At 37.2% G+C, this 25,000-nt stretch overlaps 1 protein-coding gene across 9 annotated transcripts in view; it reads left to right on the forward strand.

Moving 5' to 3' along the window:
• Window positions 1-25,000, forward strand: part of LOC123513418 (protein kinase shaggy-like) — a 43,001-nt gene that overhangs the window by 1,227 nt on the left and 16,774 nt on the right. For 2 of the 9 annotated variants that reach the window (XM_045270587.1, XM_045270604.1), the window contains exons 2-3: window positions 2,252-2,287; window positions 3,244-3,252. The exons of 2 other annotated variants lie outside the window; for them this stretch is intronic. In XM_045270587.1, the coding sequence (XP_045126522.1) occupies window positions 2,252-2,287; window positions 3,244-3,252 (45 nt within the window). Of the gene's footprint in view, window positions 1-2,251; window positions 2,288-3,243; window positions 3,253-13,978; window positions 14,125-14,179; window positions 14,906-25,000 lie in introns of those variants that run through there. 5 more of the 9 variants (XM_045270593.1, XM_045270594.1, XM_045270598.1 and 2 more) reach the window with 5 other exon arrangements.

Consider the following 25,000-nt stretch of genomic DNA (forward strand, 5'->3'; position numbering starts at 1 on the left):
TGGTCTGCAAGAATTAAACTCCCAACTCCACCTCTTCTCCACTTGTTCCTGCTGTCCTTCTGTATAGTTTTTCACCGAAATTCCACGTATTTCTCCACTCTTTATCTTAGGATGGCTTGATGTGGTCTGCCATTAAAGATATTTCACTTATTTGTCTTCCATGCTCTCCCACTCTCTTCCACCTCCTACGTTTATCATTATTCCATCTGATTCCACTTTTATGTTGCCTTTCTTTATTCTTTTCCACTTCTTTTTTTATTTTTTGTATATGAAAGAGATCGTGATGTGTTATTTCTCCTTTTCTTTTTCTCGTTTTTTTCATCCTTCTCATCTTTCTTTCTTTATTGTTTTCCTATTTTACCTTTTTTCCTCTATTTTATGTTCAGTTGGAGAAATTTTGATGATTAATTTGAGTTTAGCTACTTTTTTCCCATTTTTTCTCATTTCTCATCTTTACCTTTCCTTATTTCATTCTTTTCCTCTTTTCCTTTCTACATTTCATCCGTGTTCTTCCATTTTGCCTCTTTCTATTAGATTTCCTTCGTTTTTGTGAAAAGATTGTCTGCTATACAATATTACAATCTCTCTCTCTCTCTCTCTCTCTCTCTCTCTCTCTCTCTCTCTCTCTCTCTCTCTCTCTCTCCCCTGTTCCTTATATTCTTATCTGTTTACGACTTAGAGAACAAGATAATTTTTTCATCCCTTCTCTCTTCCTTATTCAGTTCAATTCTTCCTTATCTTTATCACAAATTCTTATCTCCTCTTATTCTATTTTTTCTATCTTTATTTCACTATTACAAGTTAGAGAGAGAGAGAGAGAGAGAGATACTGTGACTTCCATATATCTCTTATCTCTCACTATCATTTTCTCTTCCTTCCTCTCTCTCTGTTCCTTTATTTATCATGTTTTTCTCCCATATATAATCTCTATCCACGTTTTTCTTATCTTTATTCTTATTTTTCTCCATTCATTCCTTCATTCTTAATTTCATTCCCATCTTTATCATTTTCTTTCTTTATTTTTCTCATTTCATTTCATTTGCTCTTTTTTTCTGAGCCCTAAATAGAGAGAACTTGGCTTGGTAACTCTCTCTCTCTCTCTCTCTCTCTCTCTCTCTCTCTCTCTCTCTCTCTCTCTCTCTCTCTCTCTCAGTCCTACAATCTTATTTCTCTTTCTATCTCTTGTTCGGGAGAGTGAGTGAGAGTGGCTGGGAGAGGAGGTGGAGGAGGAAGAGGAGGAGGAGGATGAGGACGAGGACTGGGGCGTGGTCTTAGAAGAGGAGGAGGAGGGAAGAAACAGCTGATGATGGGGGTTAGGAGGTACGGTGTCCTCCTCCTCCTCCTCCTCCTCCTCCTCCTCCTCCTCCTCCTCCTCCTCCTCCTCCTCCTCCTCCTCCTCCTTTTGTCTTCAGGTGTAGTTCTTAATTATTTGTTAGATTCTCTCTCTCTCTCTCTCTCTCTCTCTCTCTCTCTCTCTCTCTCTCTCTCTCTCTCTCTCTCTCTCTCTCTCTCTCTCTCTCTCTCTCTCGGCGCCTTATCTCAGTACTTTTCCCGCTGTACTCTCTCTCTCTCTCTCTCTCTCTCTCTCTCTCTCTCTCTCTCTCTCTCTCTCTCTCTCTCTCTCTCTCTCAATCCCTCTGTACTCTCCTCTCTCTCTTTCTTCCCTATCTCCTTTACCTCTCTCTCTCTCTCTCTCTCTCTCTCTCTCTCTCTCTCTCTCTCTCTCTCTCTCTCTCTCTCTCTCTCTCCATCAGTTTTACATTTTATTCATGTTTTCTTTCAAATGTCTTTCATGTGTGTATATTTTGTTGTTTTCTATGTGCGTGTGACCTCCAGATGTGACCTCAATATTTACAGGGTCATGCTGGGTAATTAAAGGTCAAGGCTGTTTGTAGGGGTCATAGAGAGAGAGAGAGAGAGTTTATCTCTATGTATTTTTCTTAATTGTGGGAGAAGAAATTATGGTGATAGTGTTTATATATGTTATTTTCATATATTCAGATTGAGAGAGAGATTAATTTATGTGTATATTTTTCTTACCTTGATGGAGAAGAGATGGTATTGCTGTTTGTATGTATGTATGTATGTGTGTTATATTTATTCAGATTGAGAAAGTGAGAGAGTGAGTGAGTATATTCATTTATTTATATATTTTTGTTTCTTCCCTTGATGGAGAAGAGATGGTAATACTGTTTATGTGTATGTACGTACGTATGTGTGTGTGTTATTTACCTCTTTGTATTTTTTACAGGATTGAGTCATACACACACCTCTTCCTCCTCCTCTGGTAATACAATCCAACAATATATTGCTTTATTCAGTGATTTTTTCCTCAAAGTTCATTACTCTATTTTGATTTTCACTTTTTGATTCACTTCTGTATATTTCTCAATTTTTTTGGTGCATTTTTTCAATTTTTTTTTCATTTTATTTGGTTCAGTTTCATTTTTACCTTTTATTTCATTGTCTTTCTTTTGTCTGGGTTTTGTTGCTCTGCCTTTCCAGTGTGTGGCTTCCTTGGCTGGCTTGCCTCATGTCTGTACCTTTCTTGTTCCCACTGGTGCATCAGCAGAGAGAGAGAGAGAGAGAGAGAGAGAGAGAGAGAGAGAGAGAGAGGACGTCACCAATAAAGATAAAAAGGAATTTGAATGAATGAATAAAATAAATGCATAATTAAAAATAAAAGACAGAGAGAGAGAGAGCAAGAGAAATAAGGACAAGTCACCATAAAAGGTAAAAGATTAGAGAATGAATGAGTGAGTTAATGAAATGCAATCTTAAAATGAGAGAGAGAGAGAGAGAGAGAGAATTCCTAAACGTATTCATAAAAAAAAAGACATCTTAAGAAATATATATAACCATTGTCTTTACTACTACTACTACTACTACTACTACTACTACTACTACTACTACTACTACTGTGTTTACTATATAGTGCATGTGGTGACTGGTTTCCTGATGGTGTCAATATATACATCAATGCAATGTTCTGGATTCCAATATGTGCTACTTTATATATCTGGCTTTATGACATGTATATATTTTTGTGTTGCTTTGTTTTGGCGACTTTGGAACACCTTTTTATGTGATCTGACCTTTTTTATTGATTGTAATGTGATTGTAAGGTCGTGTGAGGGCAGAGGTTGTATTTTTGATTGTTTTTTGGTGTGGATTGGTGAATGAGAATGCTGGTGATTATTACATTTGGTCATTCTTGCTTCATTTTCATGTCTCAATATGCAGAAGTTACAGGTAAACTCATATTAATTCATCTTTGTCTTACTATTATTATTATTATTATTACTTTTTTCTTTACTACTACTACTACTACTACTACTTTTTTTTTTGTCTTTACTACTTTTACTGTACCTTGCCTTACCTTACCTAACCTAACCTAACCTAACCTAACCTAACCTTTTACGACTACTACTAATACTATTTCTTATTTTTTCCACCTTCATCTGTCTTTGGCACTATTATTATTACTTCTCTTTATTCTGTCATTACTTTTACTATTACTATTCCTTTTTTTCCTTCTTTGTCTGTCTTTACTACTATTATCATTCCTTTTTCTTCTTTTATCTTTCTTTTACTACTATTATTGTTTCTTTTTTTTTCTTTGTCTGTCTTAACTATTATTATTATTATTTCTTTTTTTCTTTTCTATGTCTTTACTCCTACTACTATTCCTTCCTTTCTGTTTTTACTAGTTTTATTATTTCCAATCACTTTTTCAATCTCTTCCTGTTTATCTTTTATTTTTTTGTTGTATATTTTAAGTCTTCTATTCTTAATCTATATATTTTTGTTTCCTATTTTTCTTTGACTATTTCTTCCTTTCATCTGTTTTTATCTTATTTAAAAATCAGTCTTGTTTTATCTTCTGTTCTTCAATATTTTTAATTTTCAGCTCTCTATACAGTATATTTTTTTTGTTTATCTTTATTTTCATTTCCTTCATATTGTTAAATGTTGGAAACTTGTTGTTGTGTATTGTCTCTCTCTCTGTTCTTACCTCTCTCATTTTGAAACTAACCTAACCTAACCTTACCTTGCCTTGCTTTACTGTACCTTACCTTACCTTGCTTTACCTTACCTTTCCTTTCCTTTCCTTTCCTTTCCTTTCCTTTCCTTTCCTTTCCTTGCCTTTCATTATCTTACCTTGCCTCATTTTAACCTAACTTACATTGCCTTACCTTACCTTACCTAATGAAATCAAAACCAAACAGAACCTTTCTCTTTTCAGTTTTCTAATCTATTTTTGTACTCAATTCTTATCCCATTCTCTTGTTCTTTCCACCCTTACTCATCTATCTTTACTCTTAGAAAAACTTCTATTATTCTATTTATTCCTCATTCTTAATCTATTCTTAGCCTTCTTTCCCCTTCTGATCTTACTTTTTTTCTTTTCTTTATTGCCAGTGATACAAAACTTATCTATTATTATATTTCCACCTTTTGATTCTATTCTTGTAAGACGTTATTCTATTTGTGTATTTCATTCTTTGTTCACTTGTCTCAAAGTCAATATTACCTTGTCAATTTGTATATGAAACAGTATTGTTCACGTCACTTCCACTACACCTTGTCAATTTCTATATAAAACACTAGTATTCTCTCTCTCTTCTACTTTCTTCCAGTCTTTTCAATATTAACCCTTATCAACATCTTTCTTAATCTCTTCAGTACCAGGACATGTTTTTTATATTCGTTCTGCTTACTATTTGACCATTTGTACAACTTCAGTAACTCATGTGGGGGATTAAAATAGTTAAGACTTGGCCATTAATCTTCTGACCTCCATAGATGTTTCCTAATGTCAGTATAGTCTAATCACATCCAAACTCAAGGGAAATTGTGTCCCAGTATTGAGGGAGTTAATCTGTCCTTAATTATTATTTTACACCCTCCCATCCTGCCCCTTACATATAGAAAACAGTGTCTTACCATTCCCTTACATAAAAAAAGACTAATACTATCTTGCTAATCCATTCTTGTGCATTCTTTTACTCTTCCTTACAATATTACTTAAAATTTATTGTTTATTTTGTGGGGTGTATTAAAAAGTACTGTTTTATCTGTGGGTTTATTTAAGAATCTAGTTTTATTTCTTTTTACTTAAGAAATTTACTGTTTTATGTGTGTTTACTTAACCCCTTGAGTACCATGATGCATTTCCATATTCATTCTGGTTACTATTTGATGATTTTATACAGCTTCAGAAACTCATGTGGGGGATTGAAATAGGGAAGACTGTGGCTATTAATCTTCCGACCAACATAGACCCTTCCTAATGTCAGTAAAATGATCTAATAGCACACAAATCTCAAAGAGGAAATGCATCCCAATATTGAAGGGGTTAAAATAGTGAAGACTGAGGGCATTAATCTTCTGACATCCGTAGACCCTTCCTAATGTCAATAAAATCGTCTAATTGCACACAAATCTCAAGGTAGAAATGCATCCCCAGTACTAAAGAGGTTAAAATAGTGAAGACTGTGGCAATTAATCTTCTGACCTCCATAGACCCTTCTAATGTCAAAAAAATTGTCTAATCGTACACAAGCCTCGGGGTTAAAATAGTGAAGACTGAGGCCACTAATCTTCTGACCACCATAGACCCTTCCTAATGTCAGTAAAAATGGTCTAATCGCACACAAATCTCAAGGTAGAAATGCATCCCGGTACTGAAGAAGTTAACTGTTCTGCTGCAGTATAGAGTAATCCACAATACTAGAAGCAGTGTATAGAATCTTGAGAGCATCTGTGGGAAAGAAAATGGGATGAATAGAGTAGACTATCCCATATCAAGCCATTCCTGTGTTCAGAGGTAGTGGTGGAAAACGTGATAAATGCCAGAGTAGTTTGTGATTAGGGGAACGTGTCTAATAGCAGTGAAGGGGTGGAGGAGTTCACTGTTTTATTGGTCGGTTTGCTTGAGAAATTAGTATTATTTTTAGGTTTACTTGAGAAATTATTGTTTTATTGGTCGATTTACTGAGAAATTACTTTTATTGGTCAGTTTACTTGAGAAATTACTGTTTATTGTCTGGTTTTACTGATGATTTCTGATGATTTCGTTTACTTAAGAATTTAGTTACTGTTTTATTGGCTGGTGTACTTGAGAAATTAGGTTTATTTCTAGGTTTACTTGAGAAATTAGTTTTATTTGTCGATTTACTTGAGAAATTATGGTTTATTGTCTGGTTTTATTTAAGATTTACTGATGATTGCTATGTTTACTTAAGAATTTACTGTTTTATTTGTGCTTATTTAAGAAATCTTCTGTTTTCTTTTTTCATTTAAGAAGTAACTTTTATTTGTGTTTGCTTAAGAAATTACTGTTTATTGTCTGGTTTTACTTTAGAATTAGTGATTATTTCTGCATTATCTTAAGAATTAATTGTTTTATTTGTTTACTTTACAAATTACCGTTTTATTTGTGTTTACTTTAAGAATTTACTGTTTTATTCTGATTTTACTTGAGAAATTACTGTTTTATTTCTGATTTTACTTATGAATTACTGTTTATCACTTTACTTCACAAATTACTGTTTTTCATCACTTTACTTAAGACATTATTGTTTATTGTCTGATTTTACTTGGGAATTACTATTTATTTATGATCAACTTAGAATTACTGTTTCTCTAAGTTTACATCAGAATCATTCCTTATTTCTAGGTAAACTCAAGAATTTCCTGTATTTTCTCTATATTTAACCCCCTTGAGTACCACGATGAGTTTCCATATTCATTCTGGTTACTATTTGGTGATTTTATTCACTTCAGAAACTTATGTGGGGATTAAGATAGTGAAGACTGGCTATTAATCTTGTGACCTTCATAGACCCTTCCTAATGTCAATACAATGATCTAAAATAGTATGATAATATTAATTCTGCTTACTTTGGTGATTTTAAACAGCTTCAGAAACTTAAGTGGGGATTAAAATAGTGAGGACTGTGGCCATTAATCTTCTGACCTTCATAGACCCTTCCTAATGTCAATTAAATGGTCTAAAATAGTCTAATATATTAATTCTGCTTACTTTGGTTGATTTTAAATGGCTTTAGAAGCTCATGTGAGGGATTGAAATAGTGGAGACTATGGCCATTAATGTTCTGACCTCCATAGACCCTTCCTAATGTCAATAAAATGGTCTAAGATGTCTAATAATGTTCATTCTGCTTACTATTTGGTGGTTTTATACAGCTTCAGAAACTCATGTGGGGGATTAAAATGTGAAGACTGTGGCCATTAATGTTCTGCCCTCCATAGACCCTTCCTAATGCCAATAAAATGGTCTAATCACACCCAAAACTCAAGGTACAAATGCGTCTCAGTACTGAAGAGGCTAAGAAATGACTGCCTCATGTCTTAGTTTTCCTGTTCTGAGTTGCTTGTGTGGAATCAATACAAGAGTTTGTTGGTTCTTACCTTTATTGATCTGTAGTGGAGGGGTGTAGGGGGGAGGGAGGGGGAGTGTATCTTGCTACCTTGCTACCTTCCTTCCTGCTTACCTCTGGCCTGCAGCTGTGGGAGAGGGAGAGAGGAAGGGAGAGTGGGTGGGTTTAGAGAGGGATAGTTTGAAAGCATATTCTCTCTCTCTCTCTCTCTCTCTCTCTCTCTCTCTCTCTCTCTCTCTCTCTCTCTCTCTCTCTCTCTCTCTCTCTCTCTCTCTCTCTCTCTCTCTCTCTCTCTCTCCACACTTTAAGTCTACTAACTTAATGACACCTACCTTCCTACCTTTCCTCCTCCTCCTTCTCCTTCTCCTTCTCCTCTCCTCTCTCTCTTCTCTCTCTTCTCTTCTCTCCTCTCCTCTCCTCTCTCTCCTCCTCCTCTCTCTCCTCTCCTCTCCTCTCCTCCTAATCTCTCCCAGTCCTTACCTAACACACACACACACACACACACACACACACACACACACACACACACACACACACACACACACACACACACACACAGAGTCTCTCATTCATAATCCTGTCTTTCGTAAACTCATGGCTTTCAAATTATCTTTATTTTTAGCGTGCGCGCACACACGTGTAACAAATTTACCAAGTTTCTGCTCTAGAATAGTTGATAGAGTACAAGAGAGAGAGGGATGGATTGAGTGTATTTATTTGGATTTAAAAAAGGCATTTGATAAAGTGCCACATGAAGGATTACTGTGGAAGTTAGAAGAGAAGGGTGGCTTAAGAGGAAGCACATTGAGATGGATGGAAAATTATTTGAAGGGGGAGAGAAATAAGAATGGTAGTTAAAGATATGAAGTCCAGGTGGAGAGCAGTAGAAAGTGGAGTGCCACAGGGGTCAGTATTGGCGCCAATATTTTTCCTTATATAAATAAACGACATGCCAGAAGGAGTGAACAGCTACATAAGTCTGTTTGCGAATGATGCGAAACTGTGCAGAGTTACAAAGCAAAAAGAGGATTGTGAAATACTGCAGAAATACCTAAATAAGATCTGGAAATGGAGTTAAATGTGGGAGATGGAATTCAATGTGAACAAAAGTCATGTCATGGAAATGGGAAAGAGTGAAAGATGACCAGTGGGAATCTATAAGATGGGAGATGGAGTAGAACTAGAGAAAGTAAAAAAGGAAAAGGACTTGGGAGTGACGATGGAAGAAAACAATCAACCGGTAAGCCATGTTGATAGAATTTTCAGAGAGACATATAATTTGCTAAGGAATATTGGATTAGCATTTCACTACATGGACAAAAAAAGCACAAGATCGCATAGTAAAAAACTGAGGAAGGGAAGATGTCAGAGATGTTAAAAAGTATAGTTTCCCGCAAAGATGTGTTGAGACTTGGAACAGTTTGAGCGAAGAAGTGGTGTCAACAACAAGTGTACACAGCTTTAAAGAAAAATTGGATAAGTGTAGATATGGTGACGGGGCCACACGAGCATAAAGCCCAGGCCCTGTAAAACTACAACTAGGTAAATACACACACACACACACACACACACACACCTAGCTTATCCTCACTTCACCACACCTCACCTCACCTCACCTCACCTTACCTAACTTAACCTAACCAAACCAAATCTTACCTTACGTAACCTAACCTAACGCAACCTAATCTTACTATATTGTACCTTATCTTACCTAACCTTACCTTACCTTACCTTTCTAAACCTAACCTTACCTTACCTTACCATACCTAACCTAACCTAACCTAACCTAACCTAACCTAACCTAACCTAACCTAGTCTTACCTTACCTTACCTTACCTTACCTTACCTTACCTAACCTAACACATCCAAAACAAACATATAAACAAAACCAACCCACAAAATAAAACGGTAAACTTCCTTACTGACCCACTGACTGACTGTCTCTGTGTGTGTGTGTGTGTGTGTGTGTGTGTGTGTGTGTGTGTGTGTGTGTGTGTGTCCTTGCATTAGATCAACACCATATCTTCACCACTGTTGCTGTTGTGTTAGATGTTCATTAGGTGTGTGTGTGTGTGTGTGTGTGTGTGTGTGTGTGTGTGTGTGAGTGACCTACTTACTTCTATCTTGTAACTTGTTTGCTCCCAACTTGTCTCCCTTTTGCCAAGAGAGAGAGAGAGAGAGAGAGAGAGAGAGAGAGATGAACGTCTAAATAAAACAATAGGTGAAATAAAATTGAAAGAGAGAGTGAAGGATGTGTGTGTTTAAAGAGAATTGGAAGAAGAGAGAGAGAGAGAGAGAGAGAGAGAGAGAGAGAGAGAGATAATGGAAGCTAATTAGAAAGGAAGAGATGGAGAGAGAGAGAGAGACAGTAAGGAAGTTTATAAGTGAGATTTTGTTTACGAGAGAGAGAGAGAGAGGGGAGTTGGTGAGTGAGTGAGTGGTCATAATCTACTATGGACTTGGCATCTCTCTCTCTCTCTCTCTCTCTCTCTCTCTCTCTCTCTCTCTCTCTCTCTCTCTCTCTCTGGCATGACTCAGGAAGATTTGATAGAAGTGTTATTTGCAGACTCGATTAGGTGTGTGTGTGTGTGTGTGTGTGTGTGTGTGTGTGTGTGTGTGTGTGTGTGTGTGTGAGTGAACTTGGCACTGAACAGATGCACAGACAAAGCAGTGTGCGCCTTCATATTAGAGAGAGAGAGAGAGAGAGAGAGAGAGAGAGAGAGATAAACAAAGGATATAGCATCATTGGCTTTGAACTAATAATATGATAAATACAATTGTTAATCTGCTTTTGATGGAATACTACTACAAATGCTCCAATTCCTTATAAACCACTGATAGAGAACTCAATCCCTTATAACACACACACACACACACACACACACACACACACACACACACACACACACACACACACACACACACACACACACACACACACACACCGCGTAGTGTAGTGGTTAGCACGCTCGACTCACACTCGAGAGGTTCTGGGTTCGAGTTCTGGGGGCGGAGGCAAATGGTCAAGCCTTTTAATGTGTAGGGTGTGTTCACCTAGCAGTAAATAGGTACAGGATGTAACTCGAGGGGTTGAGGCCTCGCTGTCCTGGTGTGTGGAGTGTGTTGTGGTCTCAGTCCTACCTGAAGATCGGTCTATGAGCTCTGAGCTCGCTCCGTAATGGGGAAGACTGGCTGGGTGACCAGCAGGCGACCGAGGTGAATCACACACACACAGAAAAATGTCCTACTTATTTTATTTTACTAAATCTAACCCTACCTTACCTTACCTTACCTTACCTTACCTTACCTTACCTTACCTTACCTTACCTTACCTTACCTTGTCACCTCACCTCACTTCAACTTTCTTTACCTTACCTTACCTGACCTTACCTTACCTTACTTAACCTAACCTTATGTGTTTAAAAATTGTTTAATGTATTCAAAGTATTATCAATTTATGAGATACTAATGTTTTTATAGTAATATATCATATTTTATGTATATAAGTGCTCGTAAAATATTATAACACTAATTTTGTTTATCTATTTATTTATTTATCTTTTTTTTTTACTCTTTACATGTTCCAAAATTCTTGCTTACTTCAGGTCTTCAAAATTTTACTTGTCTGAATTACACCGAGTCTCAAATTTTGGTTTTTACATGAGTAAGAGCTTTTTATTATTCAACAGTTTTCTTTTTATTCCTAGGATTGTGTCTATGTGTGTGTTGGATATTGTTTGTTGTGGCAGGTGCTTAAATCCACACCTGTCCGTTTGCTGAGTCATGAGTTAGGTTCTTATGCATTGTGGTGCTTGTCAAGTCTTCTCATGGCTTAGTGTCTGTCAGATTTACATTTCCTTAGCCTCAAAACAAACTGATGCAAAATTTTTACCTTTTATTATTGTGAGATGAGACCTTCAGATTTTCTCTTAGTTTAATTTTGGTCTGTTAATTTGTAAACATTTGGTAATTTTTATTATATTTTCATATTTTTTTCTGTAAATTTAAAAATGTTTGGTCATTTTGATCTTTTTTACTCATTGATTTTTTACTTGTAAAATTTATAAAACAGCAATTATTTTTTACTTAATTTCATTTTGTTATTTTATTTATGGTATTTTGACTTGCAAAGAATTGCAAGATTGGCTCATTTTTATATGATATTAGATATTTACGTATTGTTTTCACCCGCAAGAATTCCCAAACACCTGGGAGTTTGAATTTTTATCTTCATGAGTTATTTGTTTTCTCACTTTAAGAATACAAAAACCAGCTTCAAGTCTTCATATACTCATACTTTTTACTCACGTCCCTCTCAAGTGTCCCTGAAAACTGTATAATAAGACAAGACTTCACACCATTGATCCTTGACAACTCAGACTAACACCCTTGTTAGCTACCCTGTCATGCCCTCCCTGCCTTGCCTCACCTCACTTCACCTCACCTCAACTTACATTATCTTACCTTACCTTAATTAACTTCATCTCACTTTATCTTACCCTACCCAACCCTACCCTACCCTACCCTACCCTACCCTACCCTACCCTACCTCACCTCACCTCACCTCACATCACATCACACACTCACTGTATATTAGTAGAAACACACCCACCCACCCATGTCTATTAATACCTCCTCACATTATCCAAACCTAACATAACCCAACAGCTTTTTATTTCCATCTTAACCTAACCTAACGTTACTTTACTTTACTTAGCACCTCTATATATACTTCCTCCTCCTTCACTAACTACATCTAACCTAACCTAATGTAACCTTACTTAGTGCCTTTATACTACCTTTCTTTTTCGTTTTTTCCTTTCTTTTTAACCTAACCAAACCTAACGTAACTCTTCACATCTCTGTTTATCAATACCTCCTCTTTTATTCCTTACTATTGCAGAAGTCCATGATCTAAATTTCTACCTTTTTTTTTTATTACACTCTTTGTTTGTTCTGTTAGGTTTGGTTTGGTTAGGTTAAATTTGAGCTGGGTTTGGTTAGGTTGGAGTTAAGTTTGGTTTGGTAGATTGGGTAAGTTTGGTTGATAAAGTGTGGTTAGGTTTAGGTTGGGTTGGGTTGGAGTAAAGTTTGGTTAGGTTAGATTAGGTTAGGTTAGGTAGATTGAGTAAGTTTGGTTAATAAAGTGAGGTAAGCTTAATTAATTTAGGTTTGGATAAAATCTTGGTTGAGTAAAGCAAGGTTAGGTGTAAAGATTTTGGCTTATATTCATTTAATTTTACTGCATTATTTTTTTCTATTTATTTATTTGATTTTTTTTTTAGCTTTTGTTAGATTACGTTAAAAAAAGTTTGGTTAAGGTTAGGTGAAAAATATAGAATCGGTTAAGTTTGGTTAGGTTAGGTTGATTTGAGTACAGTGATGGGGTGGTTAGGTTAGGTTAGGGTTAGTACAATGATGGGTGGGTGGGTGGGTGGGGGAGTGTCAGTGGCAGTAACCCAGCAGTACACTCACTCATTGGGGGGAAATATTGCACGTCGCTCCTTTACACTGGCTGCGATCTTGAGGAAGGTGGTGGTGGTGGTGGTGGTGGTAGAGGTAGAGGTAGAGGTAGAGAAGGAGGAGGAAGAAAGTTAAAAGTGAGTGAGGTGGTAAGATAGAGGAGGAGGAGGAGGAGGAGGAGGAGGAGGAGGAGGAGGAGGAGGAGGAGGAGGGAAAGTAGTAGTACATATTTGTGATGATATAATTCTCTCTCTCTCTCTCTCTCTCTCTCTCTCTCTCTCTCTCTCTCTCTCTCTCTCTCTCTCTCTCTCTCTCTCTCTCTCTCTCTCTCTCTCTCTCTCTCTCTCTCATCATCATCATCATCATCATCATCACATCATTTACTCTTGTATCTATTCTTAGTGTACGCGTGTGTGTGTGTGTGTGTGTGTGCTCGTGTGTGTGTGCGTCACAGAATCTTACGTACGTACATGTCAAGGCCAGTGCACATGTGACTTGGAATGTGTGTGTGTGTGTGTGTGTGTGTGTGTGTGTGTGTGTGTGTGTGTGTGTGTGTGTGTGTGTGTGTGTGTGTGTGTGTTTTAAGTTGAGTCTTACATCACCACTTGGAAAGCAGAACACACACACACACACACACACACACACACACACACACACACACACACACACACACACACACACACACACACACACTTATAAATTAACCACACTCGCCACACTTTCCTATTTTAACTGCAAGGTGGCGTGGGTTGGAGAGAGAGAGAGAGAGAGAGAGAGAGAGAGAGGTGGGGGATATAGGTTGGAATGCTGGAGAGAGAAAGAAAGATAGGAATTAGGTCAGGATACTGGAGAGAGAGAGAGAGAGAGAGAGAGAGAGAGAGAGAGAGAGAGAGAGAGAGAGAGAGAGAGATAGAGAAGGGATCTAGGTTGGGGGTGGGGAGAGAGGAGTGCCAAAATGAAGTACACTTTTGGCATCAGGTGAGAGAGAGAGAGAGAGAGAGAGAGAGAGAGAGATGGGGAGTGCAGGGGTAGCATAAGGGTGCCAGTGCCAAGTTAGCAGCCCTCCCCACCCCCACCTTAACTGCACGTACACTCCTGGCACTTGGCTTTGCACCGTGGCACTCTATTTGCGTCTGGCGGGGCTGGGCTGGGGCTGTTTCCCTCGGCAAGGCAGTGATGCTTTTCTCCCAGTGTCGCGCAGTGAACAGTGACACCCCTGCCCACCACACAGTCACCTCAAAGACAACACACAGAGGTACACCCATTATTACTGTGTCTGTTCACCTCTGTAGTTTACCGGTGTGACTGTAGCTGTGTCGTCGCTGTGTCATTACTGTGTCGGGTGTGGTGCGTGGTTGCCTAGGATGTCTGCAGTGCCTCCCCATTGCTTGCTGGCCTGTGTGTCTCAGAATTATTATTTATAGAGATTACACACTGGTTCGCTGAATGATGGAAACCTAATACTGAGAAACTGTTTTGTACCTATGAACTGCATCGGTTGTCGCTTGTCATTCGTTCCTGTGCATTCCTGAGAACTACTTGTATTGTTAAGAGAACTGTGATGGATTAAGGAAATGTCAGGTGTTATTAATCGCTGATAGAACTTTACAGGATGGTCAGTGATGCATTAGAGAACAAAGGGAAGCTTTCTAAAGAACGTTATCACTGTTTGCCACTCAACCTGTGCATTCCAGAGAACATGTAACAGTAGAGAACGCAGTGAAATAAATAACGGAGAAACCAAACTGCAACGAATAAAAAAAAAAAAAAAAACAGATTTATCCATATCTTTAAAAAAATCAGCACAAAAAACTGGTCAATTTTTTTTTCAAACGTCTGGGCATTTCCACAATTTCCATCCACTTCTACTGGTGTTCCGCTGGTCCGCCCTTGCCACCGTGGTCAGCTGATGCATGGAGGCAGCCCCTAGTGTCACTGTGGTCCCCTCCAAGGGCCTGTTCTCTCCCCACTCTGTCCCTTTCTCTCAGCCATGAAACAACTGCTCATCAGGCTTAGAAGAACGGTTTCCCAGGAGCGTGAGTATGTGTGTGTGTGTGCGTGCATGCGTGCGTGCATGCGTGTTGGAAGTACGAGTATGTGTGCGTGTTGGAGGTGTGTGTTTGTATGCGTTGAAAGCGTGTGTATGTATCTGTGTGTGTGTGTGTATGTGTTGGAAGTATGAGTATGTGTGCGTGTTGGAGGTGTGTGTGTGTGTGTGTGTGTGTGTTGGAAGTATGAGTGTGTGTGTGTGTGTGTGTGTGTGTGTGTGTGTGTGTGTGTGTGTGTGTGTGTGTGTTGGAAGCCATTGAATTAGACAAGACAGATTGTTACTTTATCTTCTTTTCTTCCTCGTTTTCTTCCTCCAAAAAAGAAAAAGGTTGATATTTATTTTTATCTATTTGTTTATTTATTTTACCTAATTTTATCTTCATTGAACATTTTTTTCACATTTTTCTTCGTAAATGCGTTGGGTGTGCATGACGTTTGTATCCGTGTGTGGGTATGTGCGCATATCCCACACACAACACACACACACACACACACACACACACACACACACACACACACACACACACACACACACACACACACACACACACACTTCAGGTATCTAAGTGTACGAGTGAAGCATTCTAAGTGGCACTGATTCTCACATGTACCAAACTTGATACCACACTTGGCCTGACCACAGCTTGAGAGTGCCAGGGTGCCAGTCAGGTCAAGTGGCACTGGTGGGGCAAAAGCTTGGGTCACTAATAACTGCAAGTGCCACAAAAAACAGTGCTATATGATAATTAAGCTTCTGTTTACTGTTCGTTGTTGCAGTGATATGGAAAACAAGCTTGAGTCAAACAATTAAACTTTTTATTGTTTCCTGGGGTAGTTTTGGGGTAAAAAAGTTTGAATCAAATCGTTAAGCTTTTTGTTCTGTGGTGGTTATGGGAAAAACAAGCTGGATTAAAACAATTAAGTTATGACATTTATGGGGTAAAAAAGCTTTTGTCAAATAATTAAGCTTCTATAGTGTTTCCTTTAGCAGTGATGAAAAATAAGCTTAAATCACAATTATTTAAGCTTTTTACTTTTCCTTGTGGTAGTGATGGGAAAAAGATGAATCACAAACAATTAAGCTTTCATTTGCTGTTTCATGTGGCATTGATAAAGAAAAACAAGCTTGAATCAAACAGCTGTTTTTTTTTACTGTTCTTTTGTGTCAGTGATGAAAAACAAGCTTGAATCACACAAAAAGCTTTTCTACTGTCTCATGTGACTGATGAGGGAAACAAAACAAGCTTGAATCAAACAAGTTTTTCTTTACTGTTCTTTTGTGTCAATGCTAAAAAACAAGCTTGAATAACAAAAATAAGCTTTTCTACTGTCTTGTGACTGATGGGTGAAACAACATTGAATCACACACTGTTTTAACTTTTATTTGTTGTTTTTATGAAAGTGATAACAATATAAGCTTGAATCACAAAGTTAAGCTTTTTTTGCCATTATTGTGTGGTAGTGATGGGAAAAAAAGTTGAATCACTAACAATGGAGCTTTATTTGCTGTTTTGTGGCAGTGATAATAAAAAAGCTTGAATCAAACATTTAAGCTTTTTATCATTCTTTTGTGGTAGTGATGGAAAAAAAAGCTTGATTCACTAACAATGAAGCATTTATTTGCTGTTTTTGTGGCAATGATAGCAAAATGAGCTTGAATCACAGTTAAGCTTTTTTTACCATTCTTCTGTGACTGATGGGGAAAAGGCCTGAATCCAACAATTAAGCTTCAATTTGCTTTATTTTTGCGGCAGTGAAAGGAAAATCAGCTTGAATCAAACCATTAAGTTTTTTTTTATAGTTTTGTGGTAGTAACTGGAAGAGAAACAAGCTTGAATCACAAAGAATTAAGCTTCTATTTGCTGTATTTTTGTCAATGAAAGGAAAATCAGCTTGAATGAAAGAATTAAGCTTTTTTTTTTAGTTTTGTGGCAGTAATTGGGAGAGAAACAAGCTTGAATAAAACAATTTAAGCTTATATTTACTGTTTCTGGTATCAAGGACAGAAAAAGCTTGAATCACTAATATTTAAGCTTCTATTCAATGTCAGGTGTGATGCCAGAGTGCCAGAGGTGAAGGGCAGCACTGTTGGGAATTAATGAGAAGATTTTATTGTGGCACTGGTGTCTGAAATTTTTTGTGGCTGTGGTCTGATATTTTATTGTGGCAATGGTCTGAGTCTTATTGTGGCACTGGTCTTAGATTTTTTGTGTGGCACTGGTCTGAGTTTGTGGCACTGTGGTCTGAATGGCACTGTTTGCCTTTAGTTATTGTGGCACTGTACTATGAGTTTTTTTTAGGTATTGTGGCACTGGTCTGAGTTTTTGGCACTTGTTGGGAATGAATGTGAAGATATCATTGTGGCACTGAGTTTTAGGTATTGTGGCACTGTTTCTTTTGGTTAGTGGAAGTCTAAGATAGTGAAGGGTGCCATTTGTTGGGAATTAATGAGGTTTTTAGTTATTGTGGCACTGTGATTTGATGTTTTAGTTATTGTGGCACTCTGGTCTTTGAGTTTTTAGTTATTGTGGCACTCTGGTCTTTGATTTGAATGGTGGAAGTCTTAAGAGAGTGAAGGATGGCACTATTGCTGGGAATGAATGTGAAGATATTGTGGCACTAAATTTTTTAGATATTGTGGCACTGTTTTTGTTTTGAATGGTGGAAGTCTAGATATTGACGGTGCCACTGTTCGGAATTAATGAGTTTTTTTTTTCTTTTCATTTTAGTATTTTTATTTATTCATTTATTGTTTGTTATTGTGGCACTGTGTGTGTTTTGGTTGGTGGAAGTGTAAAAGTTCATTGTGGTGTTGTTTGGAAGTATATAGAGTTAGTTTAATAATTTGGAGCCTTTTTTTTTCTCTTTATCTATCTGTCTGTCTGTCTGTCTGTCCATCTATCATTCTTTTGTTTATTGATTTATTGTTTTGATTGGTGGAATTTTAAGAGGGTTCATTGTGGCTCCATTTGGAAGTGTAGAGAGTTAGTTTGATCATTCATAATGTTTATCTCTTTTTTTATTCATTCATTATTATTTTTTTTTTATTTCTTGTTTAATTTTATTGGAGGTTAATCAATTTTTGGTACATATTTTGATAATTCTGATTTTTTTTTTCTTTCTATCTTTATTCTTTATTTTTCATTGATTGATTGATTGATTTTTTGGCTGAAGTGTATGGAAGTTGATTTTTGCCACATATTGGTCTTGTTTTGATTTGTAGTAATTGTATAACCATTAGACAGTATTATTATTACTATTATTATTATTATTATTATTATTATTATTATTATTTGTTTTCATTTTTGTACTAAACTTATTTAATTACATAAGTCATATGGACAATTTATACAGACGGTGAAAAGTTGTGAGGGAACTTGAATGTATCGTATCTTTAATACTGATAGTGGAAAATGATGATGAATAATGAAATGGAGGAAGTAAGTGTAGATGTGTTAGTGATGGTGGTGGTGGTGGTGATGGGATAGTGATGGAAATGGTAGTGATAGTGGTGATGGTTATGATGGTGGTGATGGTGATGGTGGTGATGTGGTAACAATCATACAAAAAACAATCATAAGGCCATTTCAAAGTGCTTTAGGTTTTAAAAGTGTTGAAGGTATAGAATAAATGATCACTGCAGCTATTTCTGAAGTGTGAGTGCCAAATATATCACAGAAAATGCCAAGGATGATAGAAACTCTTATTACTGCCTGTGAGTGCCAGTGCCAAGGTGTTATTTGCTCTGGCACTGCACAGAAAAAGAGTCAAGCTTACCTAGTGTCCATGAGTGCCAATTTAGTGCCAATGAGATGAAGTAAAATCAGGCATTTTAATGCCCATCAGTGCCAGAGTTATATAGTGGCACTGCTTGGAGGAAGTGAAATCAGCCTTTTAATGGTCTTCAGTGGTAGAGTGCCACATTTTATAGAGTGACACTGCTTGGAGGAAGATCATTGTATTTAATGCTCTTCAGTGCCAGAGTGCCACATTATACAGAGTGGCACTGATTGAAGTGAAACCAGTCTTTTTAATTGTCATCAGTGTCAGAGTGCTACATACATCATGTAGAGTGGCATTGTTTAGAGAAGTTATAAATATCATCTTAGTGGTCATTAGTGCAGGAGTGCCAAGGTAATGGTGGCACTGCATAGAAACAGTAAACCCCAGCTAAGTGTCCATTAGTGCCAAGATGCAGAGTGGCACTGTCTGGAGAAGGTAATATCCTTTTTTGCAGTCCATTGATATCAGGGTGTGCTGGAGGGAAAAAAAAAAGGATCTAGTGTCTATTAGTGCCAAGTTACAAAGTGGCACTGTTTGGGAAAAGTAAAACCTTCTTTTCTCTAATAATTAATGCCACAGTGCCAGGTTTCATAGTGTCACTGCTAGAAACACAGACCAATAACTAGAGTGCCAGGTTACAGCTTGGCACTTAAAAAGAGGAAAATATAACCACCTTTCCTACAAATAATTAATGCCACAGTACCAGGTTCCATAGTGGCACTGCTAAAAACACAGGCCAATGACTAAGAGTGCCAGAATATACCTTGGCACTTAATTACAGTAAGATCAATTATGAGTGCCAGATTACAGCTTGGAACTTTACAGTAAGATCAATAACTAGAGTGCCAGAATACACTTTGGCACTAATTACAGTGAGGTCAATAACTAGAGTGTCATATTACAGCTTGGCACTTAATTACAGTAAGATCAATAACTAGAATGCCAACTCACAGCGTGGCACTTAACTATAGATAAATCGATCACTAGAGAGCCACATATATTAAATTAACCCCTTGAGTACCATGAAGTATTTCCATATTCATTCTGCTTTTATACAGCTTCAGAAACTTATGTCAGGGATTAAGATAGTGAAGACTGTGGCCATTAATCTTCTGACCTCCACACACCCCTCCTGATGTCAAGAAAATGATGTAATCGTACACAAATCTTGAGGTAAAATGAGTCCCAGTATTGAAGAGGTTAACTATGGCACTGAATCAAGCAAATCATCCTGGCACCAAAATAGACCTAATTATCCCAGTGCCAGAAACCATAGAGTGCCAGATAATATTGATTTGACTTGCAGTGCCACTAATATAACCCATGGCATTCCTTTCCTACTAATAATTATTACCACAGTGCCAGGTTTGATAGAGTGGCACTGCTAGAAACACAGATTAATAACTAGAGTGGCAAAATACACTTTGGCACTTAATCATAGTAAGATGAATCACTAGAGTGCCACATGTGCTAGGTTATCTGTGGCCCTGAATCAAGCAAATCATCCTGGCATAAAATATACTTAATTATCTCAGTGCCAGAAGCCATAGAGTGCCAGATAATATTGATTTGACTTATGGTGGCACTAATATAACCAATGGCACTTCAGGTACAGGTAATGATGATATCTCAGTGCCAGTGCTGGTTTACCATGGTGCCACTGAAACAGGTAACCACATTGTATCAGTGTTAGATAACCTTAATCTTATCCATAATACCACTGCAGTAAATGGCACTGAAACACAGGTAGCAAGAGTGAAATGCCACAGACCATAACTTTCACCTATACACAATGGCACTGAGCTCATTGGCACTCAACCACAGATAACAATAATGCAGTGTGAGAAACCTTAATAGTGGCACTGTACTGGCACTGAAATATAATAAAAGTAAAAGTATTGGTATTTTAGTGCCATATAATTCTCTCTCTCTCTCTCTCTCTCTCTCTCTCTCTCTCTCTCTCTCTCTCTCTCTCTCTCTCTCTCTCTCTCTCTCTCTCTCTCTCTCTCTCTCTCCAAAGACACTGCACAACATTGACATTAAACTGTATGAGAGGGAGGTGGTGTCACAAGAATAGACTCCCCAACACACCCACCCCAGTTAACTCCTTCAGTACTGGGACACATTTTTATCTTGAGTTTTGGGTATGATTAGACAGTTTTCTTTTTACATTAGGAACCGAGATGCATTTTTTTACCTTGATTTTTGGTACGATTAGACTATTTTATTTGCATTAGGAAAGGTCTATGTAGGTCAGAAGATCGATCACCAGTTTTCACTATTCCAATCTCCCACATGAGTTTCTGAAGCTGTATAAAATCACCAAATAGTAAGCGGAATAGGTATGGAAATGTGTCATGGTACTGTAGGGGTTAAACACTGAAAAACAACCATACAACCATGTAGATTCACCAACACATACAGTAAGACATTGAAAAAACAGCCATACAACCATACATGTAGATTCACCAACATACTCCTAGTAAAACATTGAAAAACAACCATACAACCTTTTTATACCATGTGGGCTTTTCATGGGAATTTATGGGCTAAAGGGGATACTTTTAAGGGTACCTCCTATCTCAAAGCCCACCCGCTAGGAAACCATTGCCCCGAGTGAGCAAGCCTAACCTACACTTGGATCGTGGATAGGATTTGAACCTGTGCGTTTGGAGACCCCTCGGACCCCAGAGCACGCATGGTTCCACTGTACCTTTTGACTCATTTAGGGAACGGTTCCTCAGTGGACCTTTTTTGTCTGTTCCCTGTCTTACTTTAAAGAAGAAAAAACAAAACAGATAAACAAAAAACAAATAGATTCACCAACACATGGAAAGACAACTGTAGGTAAAAAGAAAAAAAAAGTGTGTGTGATTTGCTGCAAGGAATTGTGTTCAGAGCAGTGGAAATATTAAGGTATACATTGGCACTCAAAATGACAGTATCTAAAGTGCCAAGTTACCTATATAATGTGGCACTGAGGTAAACTGGCACTAAAAATCCAGCTATATATTGTGGCACTGAGGTAAAATGGCACTAAAATAATGAAGATCTATAGCTGATAACATAGAGTGCCAAATTATCTCTATATTGTGGCACTGAGGTAAACTGGCACTAAAAACTAAGAACTCTAGCTGATGACAATATATAGAGTGCCAATTTACCTATTTATGGCACTGAGGTAAAATGAACTAAATAAACAACTATTAACAAAAGTGCCACCAGGGAGCAGAGTGCCACCAGGGGAAGCCATGCGTGAGGAAGTGCCAGGCTGAGGATTGGACCATGGACCTTCCTGGATGAGGGTGGCACCTGGTGGGCTTCAGTGCCAGGTTAGCAGGCCGGCACTCTGCTCCACGGGCCACCTGCGACCTTGGCACTCACCTGATGGCACTGTTGGATGGCTTGGACCTCGAGTTATTATTTATTTATTTATTTTTTTTCTATTCTTTTATTTTATTTTCTAAGTTTATTTTCATTTATTTTATTTTTTACTCCTGTTATTTTTTTTTTTATTTAATTTTTTACTTGTTTATTAGTGAATTTATTTATTTGTCCTTATTTACTAAGTTTGATGGGCAATTATTGTTTGTGGTGTCTCTTTATTGTGTTCTTTATTGATTTACTCCTTAACTGACCTACTTTATTTATTCATTTGCTTACTCTATTGTTTATTTACTTTTCCTTTGTTTTATTTACTCATTTTACGTTCTTATTTTATTTATTTATTTATTTTCTCTATTTACTTTTTATTTCCTGATTTATCTATATCTACTTTTTCCTTTTATTTGTTGACTGTTGAGGATGGGTGTGGGAAAGCTTGTGGTGATTGGGTTGGGTTGGGTTCGGTTAGGTTAGAATGAAGAATGAAGAATGAAGAAGAGCAAGTTAGTAAATAAGGAAGAAGGAAAGGGAGAAGAGAGGGAAAAATGATTATCTATTTTATCTACTACTTTCTCCTTTTATTTGTTGACAGTGTTGAGGGTGGGTGTGGGAAAGCTTGTGATGATAACTGGTTACTGATAACAGATAACACACATTCCTTGACCCAAATAATACTGACATGCATTCACATCTCCTTTATCAGGTTCAAACTTCTCCTCTCTCTCTCTCTTTCTCTTCTCTCCTCTTGTCTCCTTTCCTCTCTCTTCTCTTTTCTCTTCTCTCTTGTATCCTCTCCTCTTCTCTCTTCTCGTTTTTCCTCTCTCTTTTCTTCTCTCCTCTCGTCTTTTCTTCTCTCCTTTCCTTTTCTCTTCTCTTTTCTCCTTTCCTCTTCTTTTCTTTTCTTTTCTTTTCTTTCCTTTCCTTTCCTCTCCTCTCCTCTCCTGTCGCTTATACTTTTACATTCCTATAGGTTCCCATCCTCCATTGTACATTCCAGTGGGTGTCGTATTGTCTATAGTTCTGATCCTCTCATGTTTCTCTTTATGTTTATTGAAGGTTTTGTAAATGTATCTGGCCCTTATACTTTTGCCTTCCTATAGATTCCCATCCCCCATTGTACATTCCAGTGGGTCTGGTATGGTTTATAGTTCTGATCCTCTTGTGTTTCTCTTTGTTTTGTTGTTATAGTTTTCCTGATGTTTATTGAATTTTTTGTAAATGTTTTTTTTTCTTATTTTGTATTCTTTAGTTATTTTCAGTTATCTAATCCTTTTTATAAGAGAATTGTAATAGGTTTCAATAGTTTATTTTAATTTCTTTCATTATTTTTTGTTATTTATTTTATATTTTGAAGATTTAAGCATTTTTTGGGTATTATTTCTGTTTTATATTCAGGTTTTAGCAGTATTTAGACATTATTTATCTTTTATTTCCAAATTTTAAGCAATATTTACACATTTTGATATCATTTATTTCCAAGTTTTAACCTTTTTTTTTTTTACATATTTACTGTATTTCTAAGATTTGAGCAATATTTCTCTTATGCATACAAAGTTTAAGCATTCTGTCATTGGTATTGGATCCTGTGAAAGTGTATTATAACAGCATTCAATCCTCTATCCTTTGTGTGTGTGTTTTTGTATTTTATTTTTGTTCTCGTTGGCGTTGCAGTAATGTTTCCTGGGGACAGTCTTCGAAAGTTTATGGCTTCCTTATTTGTGTGTGGCCAAGCACTATATTATGCCTGTTGCTGTGCTCTCTCTCTCTCTCTCTCTCTCTCTCTCTCTCTCTCTCTCTCTCTCTCTCTCTCTCTCTCTCTCTCTCTCTCTCTCTCTCTCTCTCTCTCTCTCTCTCTCTCTCTCTCAGTTGGTGTGTTTTCCCTGATTCACACACACGTACTTTCATATTTAATTACACACACACACACACACACACACACACACACACACACACACACACACACACACACACACACACACACCCTCACCCTCACCCTCCCCTCACCCTCTCCCTCCTCCTGACCCAAACTGCTCCTCTCTCTCTCTCTCTCTCTCTCTCTCTCTCTCTCTCTCTCTCTCTCTCTCTCTCTCTCTCTCTCTCTCTCTCTCTCTCTCTCTCTCTCCCTTGATTTGCCCACAAACATTCCTGTTTCTCTTATACATTAATTTACAAACCTATTTTTTTTCTTCATTAACCGAAAAGTCAGTACGTATTATATTTCTCTCACCCACTTTTTTCCCCTCTCACTCATTCACAGACATTTTTTTTTTCCTCTTACCTACAAAACATCCTATTTTTTTTTTTTTTTTTTTTTATTTCCTCACCTTATTAATTTTACAAACTTTTTTTTTCCTCATTAACCCCAAAAAACATTGTAATATTTCCCTTAGTTATCTACAAACATCTCTCTCTCTCTCTCTCTCTCTCTCTCTCTCCATGTCACGCATTCAGACATTTTTATCTTTCTTATACAAAACCACTTTTTTTTTCATTTTTCCTGTTTGCTTTCCTTCATTCATTTACAGACAGCTATTTTTTTTCTCTATTCATTCACAGACATCCTTATATTTCTCATTTATTCATAAACATCACAATTTTTCCCCCGTACTCATCCACAAGCACAATTTTTTTCCCCTTTCCTATACAAACATCCCATTTATTCATGTTTTCTTTCCTTCATTCATTTACAAACCTATATTTTTTCTCTATTCATTCACAAACATCCTTATATATTCCCTCACCCATCTTCAAACATCTCATTTATTTTCCTCTTCATTCGTTCACAGACATCCTTATATTTCCTTCTTTCATCCACAAACATAACCTTTTCCCCCACTTATCCACAAACACCTATTTTTTTCCTCTTCCATTCACAAACCTACCAGTTTTTCCCTCACTCATCCACAAACACCCCC

The sequence above is a fragment of the Portunus trituberculatus genome, chromosome 5, assembly GCF_017591435.1.
Source record: "Portunus trituberculatus isolate SZX2019 chromosome 5, ASM1759143v1, whole genome shotgun sequence".
In the NCBI taxonomy this organism is placed as follows: Eukaryota; Metazoa; Arthropoda; class Malacostraca; order Decapoda; family Portunidae; genus Portunus; species Portunus trituberculatus.